Source organism: Tyto alba, unplaced genomic scaffold (assembly GCF_018691265.1).
Source record: "Tyto alba isolate M040663 unplaced genomic scaffold, T.alba_DEE_v4.0 Super-Scaffold_7, whole genome shotgun sequence".
Taxonomy (NCBI): Eukaryota; Metazoa; Chordata; class Aves; order Strigiformes; family Tytonidae; genus Tyto; species Tyto alba.
In genome coordinates this window covers 40826740-40846538 of record NW_024881328.1, presented here as the reverse complement: position 1 = coordinate 40846538, position 19799 = coordinate 40826740, and the positions used below count along the sequence as shown (strand labels likewise).

The following is a 19799-nucleotide window of genomic DNA, read 5'->3' as shown; positions in this document are numbered from 1 at the left end:
CAGAGGCGGTTTGGTGCCCATGCTTCCCATGGGCAGGTCCAAGAGGGAGCAGAGCGGGTCCCAGATCTCTCTAGGCTTGAGATCCCTTTTCCTCTTCAGCTCAGGTACTGAAGAAGATGGGTGTGTAGCCACTTTGCATTGCCGGAGCAACACAGCGGGCCTGTGGGATGACCTAGGAGCTGGTTCATTTAGATGTCACATCACGGTTGAGTGTCACCAGCAAGATGAATGCCCAGGCCACGTCCTGCCCTCCATGTTGTGAGGGACCCTGCTAAGGTGGTCATGAAATGGGAACAGGACTGAGACCCAGGAAGATTCATTTAAGGCTCCTTTGTTCATTAAGATGCATGAGAATAGACACTTTTCTGCCCTTTTAGGATGATGCAGAAATATGCTGGAGCTCTGTTCTTCCTCTCCCAGGTCCTCCTTCCAGCCCTTCCACTTTTGCAGTCACGGCAAAGAGAAAAATCAGACGCTGGTTGGTGCTTCACTCTGCCCATGTTGCTGTTGCAGTAATGAGCCTGACTTCATTGCTTGTCCTTATTAATCTGCAAGTTACCTATGGTTTTCTGTGTCCCCAAAAAAGATTTCTTCAATTGAATGCGCCAGCGCTTTATCATCAGACAGAGGTTTGAGGAGGGATATTTAATAAGCATCAAGATATTTTTCTTCCTTTGCAGCATGTAGTGTTCCTGCCCTGGTAGGACTGGGTCAGGACAACCTGTCACGTAACTCTCCTGAATGTTGATAATAGGGGGAATAAGCTAGAGAAGGGTGTCAAGAAGGCTGCAAGCTTGTGTTTTAATTGTCAAGCAAGGACCTGCAGTTCCTGATGCCACCTTTGTGAGTGGTGGGTGGTGAGAATGGCAAAGCATCCCTCAGACCTCTTGAGCAGCAATATGCAGGGTGGTGTTTGGCTACAGATATATGGGGAGAGACAGCTGCCAGTCTCTGCTCGCAGCTGGTAATTTTGCACATCCCAGACCCTATTTTGGGTAACTGGGGAGGGGGGGGAACCTGTAACCACAACCATGCCTCGGCACCACACTTCAAGTGTCTGTGTAGGGAAACCTTTCCTTTGCCATTTATTTCTCTTGGCACATGTTTTAATTAGTAAATGCCATTCCTTTTTCAGTCAGCAGTAAATGGAAGAACCCTGGCCTGGGTGCCCTTAATGAGGCCATGGTACGTTAGGCATGAAATGTGCACCGTGCTTTGCAGTGGGAAATGGGGCCAAATTCCTACCAACGCTTCAGATGACTTCCTCCATCAGCTGAGCAAGCTCTTGCTTCAGGGTGGTCTGGTGTGCTTTGTGGTTTGCTCCATCACACCGGTACGAACGCTGTTGTGGAGCCTTGCCACCCTAATGGTTACGAGACATCTCACTCCCAATTTAACCCCATTTGCTCCTATGCCAACATTGTTCATTAGCTTAAATAGCTCTTCATCCTTCCTGCCCTTTGTGCTGCTGATGTGTTTACAGCTAGCAACCGTCCTCCCACCAAGCCTTCTCCTTGCCCCGCAGGAAGAGACCCAGCTCTGTGCTGGACCATTAACTTCAGAACGATGCACACGTGCATTGCTGTCACCGTTGGCCAAGGAGAGGCCAGGTACAAGCCCAAACAAGAAAGAAGGCAAGAACATACGGATTTTGGTGCTAGCCATCTCTGTTGTACTGGCAGAGCTGGAAGAGGTTCAGAAGAGGCTGATGGCCATCCCCTTGTCCTGAGATTGGAGGAGATGGAGGGCCTGAGGCTGGCGGGAGGGCAGAGACGGGGCGGGAGGGATTTGGGACAGTGCGCAGCAGACTGCATTCTCCTGAGCAGTGAAGTGGTGGTTCTTGAGTTGCTTACAGGCACTTCCAGGGTATGTCATGTAGCCATCATCAGGGCTTCTGGGGTATCCCAGCCCCTGATGGGACATCCCAGGGGGCAGCAAGGATGGATGAATACAACTGGTCACTCTGGTGCTGCACTTCTCAGAGGCTGTGCCCTTTGCTGATGCAAGATGTTGGCCTTTGGGGTGTAAGGTCCAGAAGCATGTTTGTTAACCCGTGGTAATCCTCTATAGTATCCGATAGCCTGGCTTCAAAAGCAGTGTTTTCCTGGTAGACACCTTGTTGGCATCTGAAGATTTCTAGAAGTGGAGAGCTCGGCTCTTTGCCCTGCTTCACTTTGACTCCACAGACAAAACCCCTCTTTCCTACAGCTGCCTTAGGTGCAAGTTCAGTCCCAAACGCAAGAAACTTAACATTTCCAGTAACAAAAGCAGAGGCTGTTCCCTAGCCACGTGACTCCAGGAGCTGAAGATGCTAGAACAAAATTTTTAAAAAACACACAACGCTATTAAAGAAACTTTTTAAACCTGATGAGACATGAAAAGAAGCCCTGAATTGGTTACTGTGCAGGTCTTTGCCTCTAGGTGTTTAGAAGCCAGGTAGAAACAGGACCAAATCACAAGGAATAGCACCAATTTACCGAGTTTCTCCCCAAAAGCCATTCTGCTGTACCTCAGGGGAGCTCAGTGGTCCTGGATTCCCACAGCTTTGATGCTGTCTGGCTCCTCTTCTTTACATAAAGCTTCTGCTAGAGGTCTGGGGTGTTTGAGGGACTGGAGGCTAGAGTAACCCTTCTTCCCTCCCCAGCAGCAAGTGATAGTTTGCCCTAACTGATGTCCTACTTACTTACGGGCCGTGTTTTGAGTTTCTTCACTTTGAATGTTTTAACACAGAGCACCCTGGTGGGGATGGACCCTGATGGGGTGACCACCGTGCCTGAAAACCAGCTTTGCTTGGGAGGAAGAATGAAAGCAAGCTCTCCAGCTCTTACCCTTGTAGCCCATCAACAGCAGACCGTGCATTATGCTCTGACCTCTCCCAACCTCTGCGTTATGGAGACAGAGTAGTGCCGCTGCTCGGTTCGTCACCATCTCTTCCTCTGAAGCTGATGGCCCATCACGGACTTCTCATTGTCACCAGGAGCAATGCAAGAGTCAGGCCTTAAACAGTACTGGGAAACCACTTAGAGATGGATTGGATTGTTTCCTGCCTGTGGGTTTAATGCTGCTTAAAGACGCATTCAGTTCGGGATGGTAATTACAGTACTCTGCTCTCCAGAGCGACAGGTTTTTATATTCATCATCCCTTAAGCAGATGCAATCTCTCGAAGCTGTTGTGAGGATCTAATTAATCAAACACTAGCAAGCACAAAAACTAAGTGAGAGGATGGAACTGTCATAAAAACAAAGCGAAGCCCTCGCATCTCCTTGTTACTGCATTCACTTACTGCATTTGCTGCTTGTTCCCCTTTGAATGGGAGGCAGCCGCTCAGAGCAGCAGTGATGTGGGAGGTAGTGTTACAAAATGGGCAATATTTCTCATCATTTGTGTTTTATTTGTTTGGATCAAAGGAGACTTTTTTTAAAAAAGAAAGCAAAACTTCAATTTCTAAAAACGAGAGGAGGGAGGGGGAAGCTTCCTTTAATGTTTTCAGTGATTTAACCACAAAAGTTTGTCTTAGCTCTTGAGCATAGAAAGCATCTTCTCTTTGATTTTTAGGATTTTGTGTATCTTCCTCTTTTCTACTCTTTTCTCCAAGCCCCGGTTTTTTAATGGGAAGAGTGAGGGAGAAAAAAGGGGCAAGCGTCTTGATAAATCAATGCACAGAGAAGTCAGAAAATTTCAAAGTGTGTAGGGGAAAACTTCCAGTTTTAATTTTTCTGTATAGAATTTTTCAGGAGAAATTCTTACTTTCCTCCTTCTTCCTTTCCAGCATTGTATTGGCAGGGCAGTGACAGGGTAGTAGCTGCTTGAAAAATGTGTTAATAGGAAGTGAAAATTGATGTTGACTTGCATTTGGAGCAGCATGCAAATGATGTCAAGAGAGATGGCTTTGTTACAGCCTGGTGCTTTTGTCTGGACAAGGGACACAACAGGGCCCGTGATGTGGTTTTCTGTTCACTGCATCAAAGCTACCGATACTGGTGGGAATAACGATGTGCTGGGTACTCAGCATCGCTTTGAGAGTTCCAGATTTGAGGAGAGGCTGCACATCTACTGGAGCTCATCGACGTATCCAGGGACATTATTAAAAGATGTCATTTTTTTAATGTCTTTTGACTCAGCCCACGGTGGCAGTGTCTTGCTGCTTGCTTTCTTCTGCTGGTTGCATTGTTTCTCACTGTCCTGGCAGCGGTGGCCGGTCTGTTCTCTACTCCTTTTCTCTCTCTCTCTCTCTCTCTCCTTTCCTCTAGATTCATGAGCTCAACAAACGCATGTCTGCAATCGAACGCATGCTGAACCGCTTGGAGGAAAAAATCCTGGTGCGCCCTGACGAGGTAACTGGGACAAGCTGGGCACTGTGTGCTGGTCCCTTCCCCTTGCTGTTGGAGGGGCTTCTCTGAAACAGCCAGCTTTGCAGGGAGAAAGCCAGGTAGACAAAATGACTCAGGTGGTTTGATTTTAATCCTGTCTTTTGTACTTGGAGGCTCTTCTCTAGTTCCAGGTGATGAAGTGCCTTAAAAAACTTTGCCTGGCAGGACAGAAACAGATGTGAATTTAGCCTGTAGCATTTAGGCCCCCATGCAAGCTAGTGCCTTCCTTGCCCCTTCTGCACAAGAAAAACTGGGTTTCAGGTTGATACTCTATGAAATGTTAAGTTCAGTAGTACTGTTAAGTGGGTGTCGGTACATCCGCAGAGCTGTGACAGATCATTTGAAATCATGGGGCACTCAATTAGTACATCTGAGGAAGTCACCTCGTTATTGTGGATATGAGATCTGAGTCGAGAAGGATTTCTATATCTCTTCTGAGCTGGCCTTGTCTTACCATGCCATCAAGCTTGGAAGAAAACAGCTAAATTAAGTTAAAGCTGGGCAGCGATGTAGAATCTGTGAATACTTATGTCGCTTAACATTGATTTGGGGTTTCTAATTTTAGACTATGCACTCTTTTCCTTCATGTGAACCCATCACCATGAGCTGCTCTGGCGGCTGATGGCTCAGTAGAACAGACAGTGATAATTACAGAGAAGCCCCCTAGGCATAGATGAAACAATGTAATTTCTTCTTTTTTTTTATAAATTTCGTAATGGGCATGGCTGTGTTTGTAATCATTCAGCGGTTCTGTCAGTAAATCTGACCAAGGGAGTAGGAGATGTGCACATTTGCAGCTTCCCGTGCTCTATTCCCACGTCTAGGGAAGATCAGAGTAGAGGCAGCAGGTCTAAACTGTGGCAGGACAGATTGAGGTTAACTATTAAGCAAAGCTTTCTAGCAGAAAGGGTAGCAGAGCCCGGGAATAGGTTGCCTGGGAGAAAGATTGCCTCCTGCAGATGCCGTTGTTCATGGTCATTAAGAACAGCTTAGACAAAATCCCCAGCAGGTATGGCAATGATATATATCTTCCCATCTTAACGCAAGGGACAGTGAGTTCAGTAACTTCTGGAGATCCATTCCAGCACCTGGGGGTTTAATAGGATTCTCCTCTGCGTACCATAAACTGCATCTAACAACAGGGCCAGGTGGAAATATGCTGTCTATCCTACAGGAAAATTTGCTGCATGTTTTCTCATCACAAGTAAGGGTACCTAGAGGCTCCGAAAGCTACCTCGGGGAGCAGTAGTTCATGTGGCTGCTTCCCTCACCCTGGTGGACCATATCTTTGCGTCACTGTGATCCCCACCAGCCACACCGTGGTTCCTGATGAAAATGTGATGATTTTTGGCCCCAAATCCCCCATGTGCACGTTTTTAAGAGGGGGAAGAAGGCAATCTTCCACAAGCAAGTTTGGAGAGGGGAGAGGGGGTTGGAAATGGGAACGGAAGCTCTTTGGGTCAAGGGTTTGTGTTCCTCAGCGTGGGGCTGGAGAGCGGCTCGCTGGGCTCTGTGGCTTCCCTTGACTGCCCCTTGGGAAAATGGGTGCAGAGAGGGGGCTCAAAGTCCCCATTGCAAAGCCCATCTGTGGTAGCACTCCTCGAGCTCCTCTGATGGCCAGCTGTGGTGAGCGTGTCTGGACCTGGTCATGCCCCATTGCCCACCACAGGAGTCTTTTACACAACTCCCTTCTTCTGCTCCTTCAGTCTCCAGCCCCAGAGTCCCAACTTGATCCTGATGCTGAGGAGGAGGAGTTGAAGAGGAAGCTGGAGGAGTTAGCCAGCAACATCAGCGACAAAGAAGTCTCTTCTGAAGAAGAGGAGCTTGAAGAAAAGAAGAGAGCAAAGAAACCAGAGATGAGTTCCTCCAGTGAAGACATGGCCAGAGATGCTCGAAAGGTAATTTCTGTCTTCCACTCATACTGCTCTAGGCTCCATCTGTGGTTTCTTCTGCTCTTGGTGGTTTATGACTTACACCATGATACAATTCTCTTCTGTCCCACACCTCTGCCTCAGTGCCTCCCAGGGCGGTGGGTGTCCAACTTAGCTGCCTGCTTCAACAGTGTCAAGGGACAGGGAAGTCTCAGGGTGTTGGATCTGGACCTTTCTCCTTGTAGGCTCTCCCAATCTCATCCAAGAGTCAAAAGTAAAGTCTCTTAGGGACCTTGCAGGCTACTGCCCGTCATGGAGAGGTACACAACCTCCACATCTATTTAGAGGAGTTGTCTCAGGATCTGGATGTCATTATGGAGAAGAGAGTCCTGGGGTGGGAGAAGAGCTCGGTGATGAGTTAGTACTGGCAGCCTTTGTCAGGCACCTGCTACAGCCTGAAATGTCTCTTCCAGACCTGTCAGTGCTCCTGAGCCCCAAAATCCTTGGTCCCACTTCCACTTTGCTAGGTCAGCATCTCCTGTACTTACAGCATTGTGCTGGCTCCTGTCCCCTACTCAGTGGCAAGCAATCCATGGGGACATGGGTCAGGGAGAGGAGGAGGAATCACAACACCTGTGCAGCCCCGTTCCCATCACCCCAGTGGGTCCCTCACCCCCATGGCCCAGCGCAGCTCTGATTTATCCCCCTGATTGCTGGAGTGCATTCCAGAGATCTGCTTTTCCCCCATGTATCTCTGCTCCAGGGCTGCAGAGGCGTCCGTTTGTGTGCAGGGGAGAATTGTTTCCCTGGCTTCTCTGCGGGAGCAGAGAAAGGCACTGGACTGCTTCCCCCTCACCTCGCCTGGTGGGTTGTAGGGCTGGGTGACCCCACTGGGGACAAGCAACCAATGACAGCCCCGGTGACTCAGAAAGAGAGGGAGATCTTGTGTGTCTCTAGTTGCGCAGAGCCTCCCAAAATAGTCTGTTAGCACAAAATGGAGAGGTCAGTGTTCCTTGTTGGGTCTCTAATGGGTTATTTGTTCATCCCTTCCCTTCTGTCTTGGCTGTGGATGGGGCACGTGCACATTTTCTCTGACACATCCATTGCTGGCGAGCACGGCAAAGGAAGCAAGGGGGGGCCGCGCTGCCTTTCTCCTCTCCTGCAAAGCTCCTTTCATCTCATGTGAGGTTGCGGAGACTTTCACGGTGCCACGAGGCCTCTCTTCAATGTGCTTTTGTTCCTCAGCCTCGCAAGGCAAAACCTGGCTGCTGCTGGGTTGGGAGAGTGTGGCTGCGTGTACACGCGGGGTGCATTTAGTGAGCCTGTCTCAGGCATGTGTGTCTGCGTGGCTCTACATAAAATCTCAGGATCAGAGCAAGCGACTGTTCCCAGGACAGCTTCCTTCACGGTTTTGGGTACTGTTTGTTGTGCTCCTACCAACACTGGATCAGCAGTGCGCTGCATCCTTACCAAATGCCTCCTTTACTGCCTTCTTTTTCCTAAAACCTGTTTTTAGATGATCGCTGCAGCTAGACTTCAGTACAACTCGTCGGTTGAACAATGTGCCTCTTCTTAATAAACATTTCCAGTTAATTGCAGCAGAGAGGATAAGTGATAACTTATCTAAGCCAAGATAACTTCATTCCTGTGTGAGCTGCTGATCTGCAGAAGACAGAGGCTCAGCCCTTGATCTGTGCTCAGGAATGGGGAGATGTTAGTGGGGTGTCAATGTAAGCTTCTTCATTCGCATAAAATGAAGCCTGGATTCTTCAGACCTGCTACTTTCTTTGACCAAAACCCAGCTTTGAAGCAGGGAGGACACAGGCGCCGTTCTTGCCTCTCAGGTATCACAGGAGCTATGTGACAGCTCCTAAGCAAAGAGAAACCCAGCTGGGTTGCAACAGCTCAAGCAGAACCAAATCTTGAGAAGTGAAGCAAAACTCAGCTTTTTGCTTCATGGTAACACTCATATACCTTCGTGCAGTATTGAGTTAGAAATTCCTGTGATGATGTAGATGGACCAGCCTTGGTTAAAGTCTATGTCAGTGTGGATTTTTTAACATCAACTTTCCTTATACCAGATCCAGGCTCGGATTTGGCAGGATTTTGAGTTTGGCTTTATGCAAGTCTCCTCTCCAGTCAGAAGGAAGCCTTCTAACTGGGGAGCACTGAGACAAAAGCAGATGCTCCTAAAGGAAAATGTCAAAAAACTCTGCTCTACCATGAAGGCACCATAAAATTATAAAAATACCTACTGGGCTGAGTTAGCTGGTTCTCTGCAGGACAGCTTGCCTGGAAATACATGCAGTTGTAAACACAACTGTTTGTCACTAGTGCATATATCACCCCCATCTCCTTGGTTTCTAGGGAATTATCAGTTGATAAAGAGATTATGAGTTTCTTCAGTCTATTTTTACATGTGACTAGTGCCTTATCAAGCAAAAGGCAGCACTTACCAGCGTTATTGCTGTCAGTGCTCCTTGGGGTGGGAAGAAAGGACATTAGTCCCAAGTTCTGGCAGTGTGGCAATACAATAATTTTATGGTGTGTTATTTTTTGGTTTGTGTTTTTTAATTTTTTTTCCTTTTGCCACAAACTTAAGGAGTTATTCACATCCATGCTCAGGTCTGCTGAAGTGTAAAGCAATATGCTGTAATTAGCTCTTAACTGCTGAGTAACTGAGTGGCCTTCAGGTGGCCAGGTGCTGCTGCTCTCAGCTCCGGTGGCACCGCTTCCAATGAGAGACACATCCCCTGATAACCTCTTTTCCACGCTTTTTGAGATGACTTCTTTTGTCACAGACATCCTCCAGAAAGCACAGGCTGAGATCAAAGCTCTGCTTTAGCCACGCATCCGTCTCCAGTGGAGAGCCCTTCAGGAACAGCGTAAGCCCTTTAATTATCGCTTCTCCGTCTTTCTACAGCTCCTGAAGGTCTGATGCCCCTTTCACCCCCGACTTGCGCTGGTTTGTACACCACATTAAAATAATGTCCTTATTTTTTTCCCCCTCCCACCTTCCACTTTGGCTGTGCCGGGCGTTCGCAGAGGTCGTCGGCTCAGGCTTTGAGCGAAATCACGGCCAAAGTACTGAGAGCCATAAACGCCACGGAGAAAGCGGTGTGTGAGTCGTTGCACGGAGAGAGCCGGTGCAACGGCGGCTGTGCCCTCCCCGCGGGGCAGCTTCCCAGCCTGGGAGACGGGAAAGAGGTGGCCGAAGCGTACCGTGAGCTTGAAGAAAATGTAAGGTTCACGAGAGCTTTCTGCAAGCAGGGAGGGCATTGGAGGGTGTGGGAATACAGAGATAAAACACACACCCCCCATTTCTTGTTAGTGGGTAGGTCAGCATTAAAAGGATGGGCACCACAGAGGGATTAAAGAGTCTGGTCTTGTCTGACGGTGGCCAGGGCTGTCGTACGAGGGAGGTGGCACAACAGCGAGTGCTGATGCTCGGTCTCGTGGCTTCCCTTGCCTCGGTTCCAGGTCCCCCCCAGGTGAGTGCCAGGGAGAGAGGATGAGCGTGGTCCCCAGCTTGCTGTATCATGGCTTTGCTGGACTCCAGCAGTCCTGTGTTCCAGCTGAACCAGAAGCTTCTCTTTGGTCCCCCCTCAGCTCTGCCTTTACGAATGAGGGTAGCATGACCTATCTGTTCACTGAGGCTGACTCGTGCCTGGGGCTGATGGGCTTGTGCGGGTGATAAGTTTACATCTAGAGCATAATCCCCTGCTGAGTTTGTGTGACACTGTGAAGCGCCGACAATTTTTTTAGCTGCTGTAAACCTGTCTGAATCGATTCCCCGTGGGAAATGGATTGTATCCGCAGTGCCATTTGCCAAGCTCCAAAGAAACAGTTCAGAGATGGGGGGAAGAGTTCCATCTCCATCGGGGTGGTTGGGTTTCGCTGTCAGAAACGCCCTGCGATGGGGCACAGGGTTTTATAACACTGTGGCTTGTCTCTCGTGGGGGAAAGCTTATATATAAAAGCAGGGAGCTGCTAGGAGCGGAGCCAGGTACCACCTGACTGGTTTCTGGCCAAATGCAGCATCCCAGGGGAAGAGAGGTGGTTCCGTGATGGTTTTGAGGTTCCCTGTCTGCCGGAAGAGGGGATAGGGCTGGGAAGGATATGAACTTTGGGCTTGGCACTGCTGCCGTCAGCAGCGGGGCAGGGGCGAGGCGGTGGGTGGGTGGATGACGGCCCTGGGAGGTGGGTGCTCATCCTGCCATCCCCTCCGGGGCCGTGGCTGAGTCACGGCTGGCTCGCTGCTCTGCTCTCCCAGGGATACCACCTGCCTCTCAGGGCGCCGGGAGAGTTTGATGGCCCATCAACAAACTGCGTCCCTGTGACTCACGGGTTCACCGGTAGCACCCGCAAACATTGGCAGTCTGTGGTGGCCGCAGGGTTTGCACTGGGGCGTGTTGCTGTGACTCGGGTGGATGGTCCGTGCTTCGGTGCATGCAGGGGGCTCGGGCCGGGCAGTCACCCAGCCCAGGAAAAGCAGAGAGGGCTGGAGGAGCAGGAATTGCATTAAGCAGTACCAAGATTTTGGGATCAGTCAGCGAAACGGTGGCCACAACCCGTCTGGTCATCTTACGTGATTGTGTACTGGCACACTAATGTTTCCTAAATTGCCTTGCTTGGATTTGCATCCTGGTAGTAGCCCAGGAGGGAGGCAAATGACAGTAAAACCAGTGGTTTTATTGGGATAGGTGCTTTTACCCTTCTTACCTAAACAGCAAGGGGAGCATGCTTCTCCCCACAGCCACCGTGCACCCCCGGTTAGCACTCCCATGTTCACCCCACTGCTGCACTGGGCTCCATTTACACATATGTTTGCTGGAGCTCTTGGCCAGGATCATTCCAGGGTGTCCAGAGCAGTTTCTGGGCAAAGCTGCCTTTTTCAGGGGTCAGGTTTCTTAACTGCCCAGGACCGAACACCCAAATCCTGACCCTACATCCAGACAACCCAGCAGCACAGAGACCCTCAAAAAAAAGATTGAGTGGATTTGGAAAGTCAGTCTATCTCCTTCCCAGCTTGCTGCCACCATGGGATATGGCAGCCTGAGCTTGTTTGCAGGTTCCTGCCTCCCCTCTGGGCACACGGCATAAAGATGCTGATGCTTCTCAAGTAGGTCACCAGGTTTTGGTCCTTCCTGTGTTCTCACTGAGCCTTTTATCACTTCAACCTGTTGGCAATTGCTCTCTAAAAGCCTGGGGAAGGGAGGAAATGAGATGAAAAGCCCTGCCAAAGCTGACTGGTACTGTCTGTGCTGCAAGGCAAGAAGTCAGTCATAAAATAGTGGCAGGAGCTGTTACATCTGGGGCTGCGGTCACACCGGGAGAGGAGGCTTCAGGGAGGTTAATTCTGCAATGTGGTTTTTTTGTTTTGTTTTGTTTTTTGGTTTTTGGTTTGTTTTTTTTTTTTTTCCTTGTATTTCAGGTGTACCTGACTGCTGGGAAGACCTACCGGCTTGAGAAGACCCTGAAGGAGCTTGAGGAAGGGGCTCAGCACAGCGGCACTACTGATTCAGAGCTGTCAGAGCTGGAGGACAAAGTGGCCTCGGCAGCCGCTCAGGTGCAGCAGGCAGAGAGCGAGGTGAGGGCTTGGCTTTGAGAGCTGCTTTTCCCAGCCAGCAATGGCAAATGAAGCCAGTGACGGATCCTCCGGCCACCATCTGTATGGGTTTTTTTTTCCCTCCCTCTAAAGATATCCGACATCGAATCTCGAATAGCAGCTCTGTCCGCTGCAGGGCTGACAGTGAACTCGGTGGAAAAGGCGAGGAAGAAGTCGAGCGGGCAGGTGAGTATGGAGGACGGTGAGTATCAGAGGTCCCAGCCCCGAGATGGATGTGCTCCCCCCAGGTTGTTGCTGCTGCCCCTGGGTGCTGTGAAGGGCTGCTTGGCTTGCTGAGCTGTGCCCAGCTCCCTCCCTGCTGCCTGGCACTTTGCCTCAAGGCTCCGAGAGTGGATGTCTCACTGAGGACGGGGGACAATTCAGATTCCTTACGTGCATCAGGGGAGGATTTTATATCTGGTGCTCTTCCCGGGGCTGCAGGGAGGGCACGCCGGGCTGCTGCATGCACCACAGCCTGGGCTCAATTCCTGCATTTCCATGCTGGTTTCTAGAATCACAGTCCATCAGGCTGAGTTGCTGCCGCGGCAGTGCGCTGCCTCTTTTGCTCACCTTAAGATCACCCCAGGCTAAACCAAAGAGGCTGAAAATGCAAAGAAAGGCAGACCAAGTTGTCTGCTTCCTCTGCAACCCCAGAAAAAACTCTGCTCTTCCTCTTCCCACAGGCTGCCGGCCTCTACTCTCCCAGCTCCACCAGCAGCAGTCCAGGGGAGTCTTCAGATGACATTAAAGTGAGTATGTGTTTAATCTGTGCCAGCTAGTGCATGGGGGATGGCGCTAAGCCTGGGGACAACCAGGGTTTCCAGGGAGCTGCTTTCAAAGTGGTGGCCTCTGAGGGGACCTCTGTCATCCCATCGCCTTCCCCACAGCAGGCTGCTCCCCTTCTCTTGCAGGCGATGCCCGGACCACAGGGGTTCAGGAGGAAGTTCAACAGTCCCCTCGAAATCACTGGTAAGGACCACGGCTCTGCCCACGGGAGGTGGGGACCTGGGGGTCGATGGGCTGGGCTTTGAGGGACTCTTGGTCCTCTCTTTCTCTGCATCCAGTTGTGTGTAGAAAGGAGGAGGCAACTGGCAAGATCAGGGACAGTGATGGAAAAGCGGAGGTCAGGCTGCATGAGCTCAGTCCTCCAAGAACCAGGACTTTCTCTGCAGCCTGGGCTTCTGCCACCCCAGGGAGACATCTGCGTTACTTCATTTGCAGCATCTTCTTGGCTCTTAGACCTCAAAGCCTCACCCTAAGCCCATCATCTCTTCTGATACCAATTTCTTCCTTGCTTGCTGATCTTGGAGAAGGTATCCTTGACCCAGTTGCCCACCACTGCCTCAGCCACTGGTCTCTAGTGGGGGGCAAGAGGCCCCTACACAGCCCGGCTATGACAAGCAGCAGCTTGGGAGTGCTTCAAAGTAGATGGTGGCCTGAAACTTGGCACAGCAGCTTGTGTGGTAGGGGGCAATCACTGGAAACGTTTTATCCTGACCGATATCAGCGAGACCCATTTGGAAATGACTTTTCTATTTCTCTCTTGCCTTGCCTCATAAGCTTAAAGGCAGAAAGACTGGCTCTCTTTCCAGATAATGGAAGATGAAGGGAGGGAAGGGTGTGAAGGTCATTTAATGCAGAGAAGGGATTGTTTTTCCCCTGTGCGTGCAGACAATTAACAGTGCCGTTTCCCAAATGGAGGCTGGTAGGTGGAAAAGTCCCTTCTCCTTGTGCTGAGGAGGAGTCATCTCCTTCCTGCAAAGGGCAGGCAGATAAAGGCAGCCCAAGGTACACGTCAGCCCTGTAAGGAGATAGAGGGCTGTGCAGCTGGGTCAGACATCATCAGGCGAGCCTGATCCCCGCTGCCTGGGCTGGGTGACGGGGCAGCTCAGTCTCCTGACCACCCTTCCTGCAGGACTATAAGTTGGGCCTGCAAAGATGCAGCTGGGGGAAGTCAGTGGCGGAGAAGAGGAGATGACTTAGTAGACTCTACAACAAGAGTGTGTCGTAGGCTTGGGCAGAGAGAGCTCCTTGCAGGCTGGGCCTTTCCTGTACCACGGAGGTTTCCAGAGCAGAAGTCTTTGCAGTTGACTGCTGGCAGGCTGACCCAGCTCGCACAGCGCTCTGGAAACCCAAATAGCAGCAGCTTTTGCCTCCCTGTTGTCAAAGGGCTTCCCACCACCCTCCTGGGGAGGGAAGAACAGTGATGCATCCAAAACCACAGCCAGCAGGGGATAGTAAAACCCAAGTGACTTGGTGGGTAACTGAAACCTCTAGTGAGGTAGATGAGGACCTGCTGCCCATCTATCTTCTTTCACTACAGGTCTTGACGACTCCTTTGACCGCAACTCTGTTTACCGCGGCTCCCTGACACAGAGAAACCCCAACGGGAAGAACAGGAGAGTGGAGAGGCTCTTTGCGGTATGAACCCAGCCACCCAGGAGCATTTCTGGCCTGGAATCCATGTGGGACCTGCCTCCTCGGGCTTGTGCAGAGGGACCTGTCCTTCCCCGTGCTCTCCTCAAGCCAGTGGAGCCCCCAGCTCTTGGCATTGGCTTCACCAGGGCAGAGATGCCTGGGCATCACCCCCTGAGGTCGGGGATGTCATAAGCCTCAGGGTGGGGGGATCAAACAAGATGTATATCTTTGAATTCCCGCTGCGTGCGTGGCCTGTGGGATGGGGCAGGTCCTCGCCCCATGCGGTGGCAGATGGAGGGGACAAGGAGCACACTGGCCTCCTCCTGGGGTGGCTCGGGGTGGCGTGGGCACGACAGTGAGCTGAGGTTTCTCCCTGCGGTGCCTTGCAGAAGCCTGTGATGACCCACCTGTCCTAAGGAGAAGGGGACCCTCCTGCCACCGCATTTCACTGACGATACAAGACCTCAGCGCAAAGCCTCACCGCCTTCCCCCCAACATTCGTTCTTCCTTCTCCCATGCCCATCTCTCCCTGAAGCCCTGGACAGGAGGGAAGCTGGAGGCCATGGGCAGGAGGTCTTGCTGGGAGCTGCCAGAGAAAGGAGCAAGTCTGCACAGTGGTGCAGACACGTGGCCAGAGGATCTCATGGGAGAACGCAGGCATGAGACCTTGGCTCTGGGCAGCTCTTTGGTACCAGGTCAACAAAGAGGGAACCAGAGGGGTGCAGAGCAGAAGCGACCTCCTCGAAGGGAGCTGGATGTGGCTTTCCAGCATGGGGACTGGGGGCAGTGGCACAGCCCTCACCCTGGCAAAAGCTGTCAGTGCCTGTCCCTCGTCTCTCCCAGGCTGGTGCTGAGTGGAGAGGGGAGCTGACAGTGGACGTGGGATGCCCTTGGGGCACCCCAGGTAGAGCAGGGACCCAGGCATCCCAGCTTGGGATTCACATCCCACCAAGTTGGCACTGGTGCCCACTCCCTGCAATGTCCCTTGGAGCATGGCTTCTCTTCCCTGAGCAGCAAAGCAGTGCTGGCTCCCTCCTTGGCCAACAAATCTTTGCACAAAGCCAGGCAAACACCTGCTGAGGCTTCTTGTCACCATGCCTGAAGAATCTGTGACCATCTGGGGATGTGAGTGAGGAGAGACAAGAAAGGTGGAAGAAAGGCTGGAGGGGTTGTTGGGGATCGGTTTGTTTTTCCAGTTCTCAAAGATATCCCCTCTCCATGTGAGTCTATATCAGCAACTTTAGAAGGACTCCGGCAAGCAGAGTGTAGGTACTTCTCTGGAGGCTTTCCCCGCTCCACAGAGGGGTCGTCCCGTGCCAAGAAGCGCTTTGCGGGTGAGCATGTCCCCAGTCCCTCATGATGGGACTGTAGAACCTGGTAGGACCACCAGATCCTTTGGAGGGGCTGTGAAGGCCTCTGGGAGGTTGTGGTGGCCATGGGCTCCTTCCAGCTGACAGCAGCATTGGTAACACCCTCCCCCAGATACCCCAAATTGTTAATTTTCCTCCAACATTTAATTCTCCACATCCACTAGCCCTGGTGTATCAGTGCCTGACCCTGTACCTGTGCTCAGGACATTGGGATGGGAAGAGGGTTGCTTTCTCTTGCAGGTCACTTTGGAGGAGGTTCATGTTAAAAAATTTTGCTCAGTACCTGCTGGTCCCTGTCCTTTATAGCCTCCACCTCCCTCCCTCTGCAGTGGGCGATGTGGGGATGTCAGGTCAATGCTGGCAGTTTCCCATTGCTGGCCACTTGGGCTGGACCATTTTAGGACGTTTCTGTGTATCTGAACTAAAACCACTTTAATTATGAGTGGTAGTGTGGATTCTCATGCAAGTAACATGTATGTTTGGCTTTGGTAGTAGTAGAGACTGCTGGCTGCCTAGAAATTGGTCACCTGCAGTCAACCCAGAGCAGGCTTGTAAGTCCGTAGTCTGGGCTTCCTAGCTAGAAACAAAGCTAGTTTCTTATTTTAAAATGAAATCCTCCTGCCCTGAAGTTCAAAAGGGTAAGTGCAAACCACTGTGGTTGTCGAAACTCTCACAGACACCGCGGTGTTGCTGGGTGTATCTCTCGCTCGGTGCTAGGATGGCAGCTCCTTGGCTGGCAGAAGGGAGCTCCACCAAGATCTGGGCAAAGCTATGAGTTTGCATTCACCCTTCTGGTGTCAGGGTTCAGCCTTCACCCCAACCGCATCTCTTGCTGTATCTGGTTTCAGCCATAACTCAAGTCCTTCCACGCAACCGCTCCGACACCTGACCCTGCAAAAAAGTCATTCAGGCTGTAGTTGCTCGCATTGTTATTTGCCGGTTTCCTGCCCCATCTGCCTGTGTAGAGATTATATATATGTGCACTAAATCATTCAATAAAGGCAATTTTGTGTCTAATACCTAGGACCCATTTTGGGGCATCTGTTCTTCTAGCTGACTCAAGCAAAGGTTCCTTTCTCTTCCCATCCTCTCCTTTAACCAGCTGGTGTACCCCTTGCTTTAAATCTAGGCAGGTGAAAGCAGACAGGAGCTGAATCAGCAGCACTGAAGGAGAATGAGGGGAAATGGTGATGACCGGGATGGCAATATGACTTGTCAGATGCTGGTCACAGAGCCACGGGTGTGATGAGTGTGGGTCAGTGGTACCCAAGGGGGAGGCCAGGCGGGCAAAAGGGATGCGTGGTGGGGAGGGTAAGGAGGGGCTGACCCTGAAATGCGCTGCCCCAAATTGTATGAAAACCCAGGATCAATTCTGGCAACCAAAGCCACCCGAAACACAAGCCCACAACATTGAGGGCTTGCTTTAAATCTATATTAAATAATAGCAAAACCCCTGGTGTAGAGAGAGCCCTGCTGAGCCCAGGCTCTGGGCTTCCTTGGCTGATACTGGGGTTTTTTTTCCTCCTCTCTTCATCCCTTTGATGCCCCTCTGCAGTGACTGCATGATATTCCTGGGACTGTCCCCCAACACTGGCTGTGCTCAGGCATCGGAGCCTACCACGGCGTGAGATGGAGCTCTGTCACAGGGCAATGGGGGTGGCAGACAGAGACCTTCCCCCCTGCCGGCACCCCACTGGTGACAGTGTCTTCACCTTCCTGCCAACACAGAGAAGTTCCCTTTTTCGGGCTGTCTCTAGTCCCAGTAACTCCAGTTTTGCCTGGGGGTAGACCTGTGTTTGGACATCAACCGGTGCTCCGTGCTGGGGACCCCGGCTGGCTCCTCCAGCATCGCATCCAGCATAAAAAACATCATCAGATATCTTTACCTGGGGTTGGTTTAACCCATTTAAAATGGGAGGTGTGAAGCCCTCACACAGCAGGGACGAGCCTGATGCTGCTGCTGCCAGCCCAGGTGCCCCAGCAAGCTGCCCTCCCTCTTCTCTGTATTTAATTTTCTGGTTTCTTTAAAGCACCTTTTCTTTTCATTTTGGGTGGGGCGGGGGTGTAAGGAGAAAAGGTGGTGGCACCCGGTGTAACTCCTGCAGTGGAGCAGGTTCGTGACAACAGGACCCCGGCGTTCAGGGCAGCATCACCCACCAACCCCTTTCACGTTGGGTGAGAGGCTCCCCGTGGGTGGGGTGATGGAGCAGAAAACTTCCCCTTGTCCAAAATAACACTGGGTTGAGGACAGGGATTAACATATTCCCAAACTATCTGCCTCGGCCAGGAGAAGATAAAATGCTGATCCCTTCTGAGTTGTGAAAATCCCTGTGCTGATTTGATGAGAGGGGACAGCGGGGAGGGGAGATGCCCCGGCTCGGTCCCCACTGGGGCTCGCCTCTGACATCAGCACGAAATCGGCCATAAAAACGGCGGCCGGAGGGGACTCCAGCTCAGACGGCGGCCACTCGGCTCAGCGGGACGGCAGCCGGGCACCTCGCCTCGCCACGCCGCGGTAAGTGCAGCCCCGGAGAGGGGGAGCACCGCTTTTCTCCCCCTCTCATCATGCTTTTGTTGCTGGATAATCTCCCGAGCGCTGCTTTGCCTCTGTGTGTGTGTGTGTGTCCTTGTGTCTGTCCAGCCGGATGCGGGGGGGGGGGCTTCCAAAAGGGGGTTGTAAAAAGACAGCAGCAAACCTGAGGTCTCAGGAGCCCTGACTGGCTCCTGCCCAGCACTCTGCAAACTTCTCCTTTGCAAAAGTCCCTGGAAATAAAGCTGCCAGCGCATCCCCACTGAGTCCTTCTTAACCCAGCTCTTCCACTTTTGCCCCCTGCCCCGGTCCCTCATTGCAGGTGGCCGCAGAAATCAAGCCCATCGCTCATCCCGCCTTGCACGGTCCCGCTCATCGCCTCGGTGCCATAAAGCCTGCTACAGGGTGTTCCTGGGTTATCATTTTGGCAGTCGGGGCCAGGGCTGGGTGCCAAGGGTGGCTGCGGTCCAGCCATCACCCAGCATCAGGCAGCAAAAACCATTCGTGCCCTCGCAGCTTTTTCTTGATGCTGCCAGCCCTGCATTTTGGTGGTGGCCCCTCTCCCCAGCCCCTGGGCTGCAGGGTCCCACGGGTGCACTGGAGGCCCAAGCGAGAAGGAGCGATGCCAGGGCCTGGCCTAAGGCACTAGGCTAGAACGAAAACCTATTTTAATGAACTTGAGGTTTGCACAATTCGTGTTGGCAGGGGATATTTTCCCCAGAGGTATCAGCCCCAGTAAACCCCCCCGGTTTTGATTAAGCTGCCCCCAAATCCTTAGCCTCTGCTGCCAACCCGGAGACGCTGCGATGGGGATGGCCACACAGTCGCCCCATCCCCTCCATCGCAGCCTTCCCCTCCTGACGGGGGGCTCACCCTGTCAGCACCTAACCCAAGCGGGTTACCTCGGCGAGGGTCAAACCCCTTCGCTCCCGCAGCCGCGTCGGAGGCCGCCGTCTTCGTGGCACCAGCGGGAAGCGCCGGGGACCGGGAGGCTTCGGGGTCAAACCGCTGCGGCCAGAGAGCACCGGGGATGAAGCTGGGGGCCGCCTGCCTCCTCTGCCTGCTGCTCGCCTGCCTGACCCTGCCCGTCGCCCACGGCCGCATCCGTGAGCGCTCCATGGAAATCAGGAGTAAGGAGAGCAGGAGTAAGGGACTCGCCCCCCAGCTAACCCCCCCCGCCGCCTCCAGCCCCACTCTGCATCCCCAGACCCAGCTGCATCTGGCGGGGTGGGGGGAGGTGGGAGGCGGGGATCGCTCTGCAGAAGCAAAGGTTTGCTTTTGAAACAGCCTTTGCAACAGCTTTTATCACCCTCAGCCCCCTTTCCCGCTCCCCTGGCGTTCATCGTCCTCCCCCCCCCACCCAGCCACCCGTGGGTGCAATGCCCTGTCCCCCCTTCACAGCCTCCCCTGTCAACCCCCGCTGACAGTTCCTCGGCTTTTGCCTTGCAGACCCAGACATCGACCCCTCCTGGTACACGGGCCGTGGGATCAGGCCGGTGGGGCGGTTCGGGCGGCGGCGAGCCCTGGGTGCAGGCACCCATCCCAGGGGGGCTGGCCAGCGGCAAGCCTGCGCCCCCTCCCACCCGCACCCCCAACCCCCCCGGGAGGAGCAGAGCCCCTGAGCTGAAGCC

At 52.5% G+C, this 19799-nt stretch overlaps 1 protein-coding gene across 7 annotated transcripts in view; it reads left to right on the top strand.

Annotated features, from left to right (window-relative positions):
* The window catches only part of MLPH (melanophilin), a 28535-nt gene extending 11878 nt beyond the window's left edge, over positions 1-16657 (top strand). For 2 of the 7 annotated variants that reach the window (XM_033010748.2, XM_033010746.2), the window contains 9 exons: positions 4252-4335; positions 6078-6269; positions 9288-9482; positions 11677-11832; positions 11944-12036; positions 12534-12599; positions 12762-12819; positions 14174-14271; positions 14658-16657. In XM_033010748.2, the coding sequence (XP_032866639.2) occupies positions 4252-4335; positions 6078-6269; positions 9288-9482; positions 11677-11832; positions 11944-12036; positions 12534-12599; positions 12762-12819; positions 14174-14271; positions 14658-14684 (969 nt within the window). In that variant the 3' untranslated portion in view covers positions 14685-16657. The remainder of the gene's footprint in view (positions 1-4251; positions 4336-6077; positions 6270-9287; positions 9483-11676; positions 11833-11943; positions 12037-12533; positions 12600-12761; positions 12820-14173; positions 14272-14657) is intronic. The other 5 variants (XM_033010751.2, XM_033010747.2, XM_033010753.2 and 2 more) reach the window with 3 other exon arrangements.
* Positions 16658-19799: the final 3142 nt, after the last annotated feature.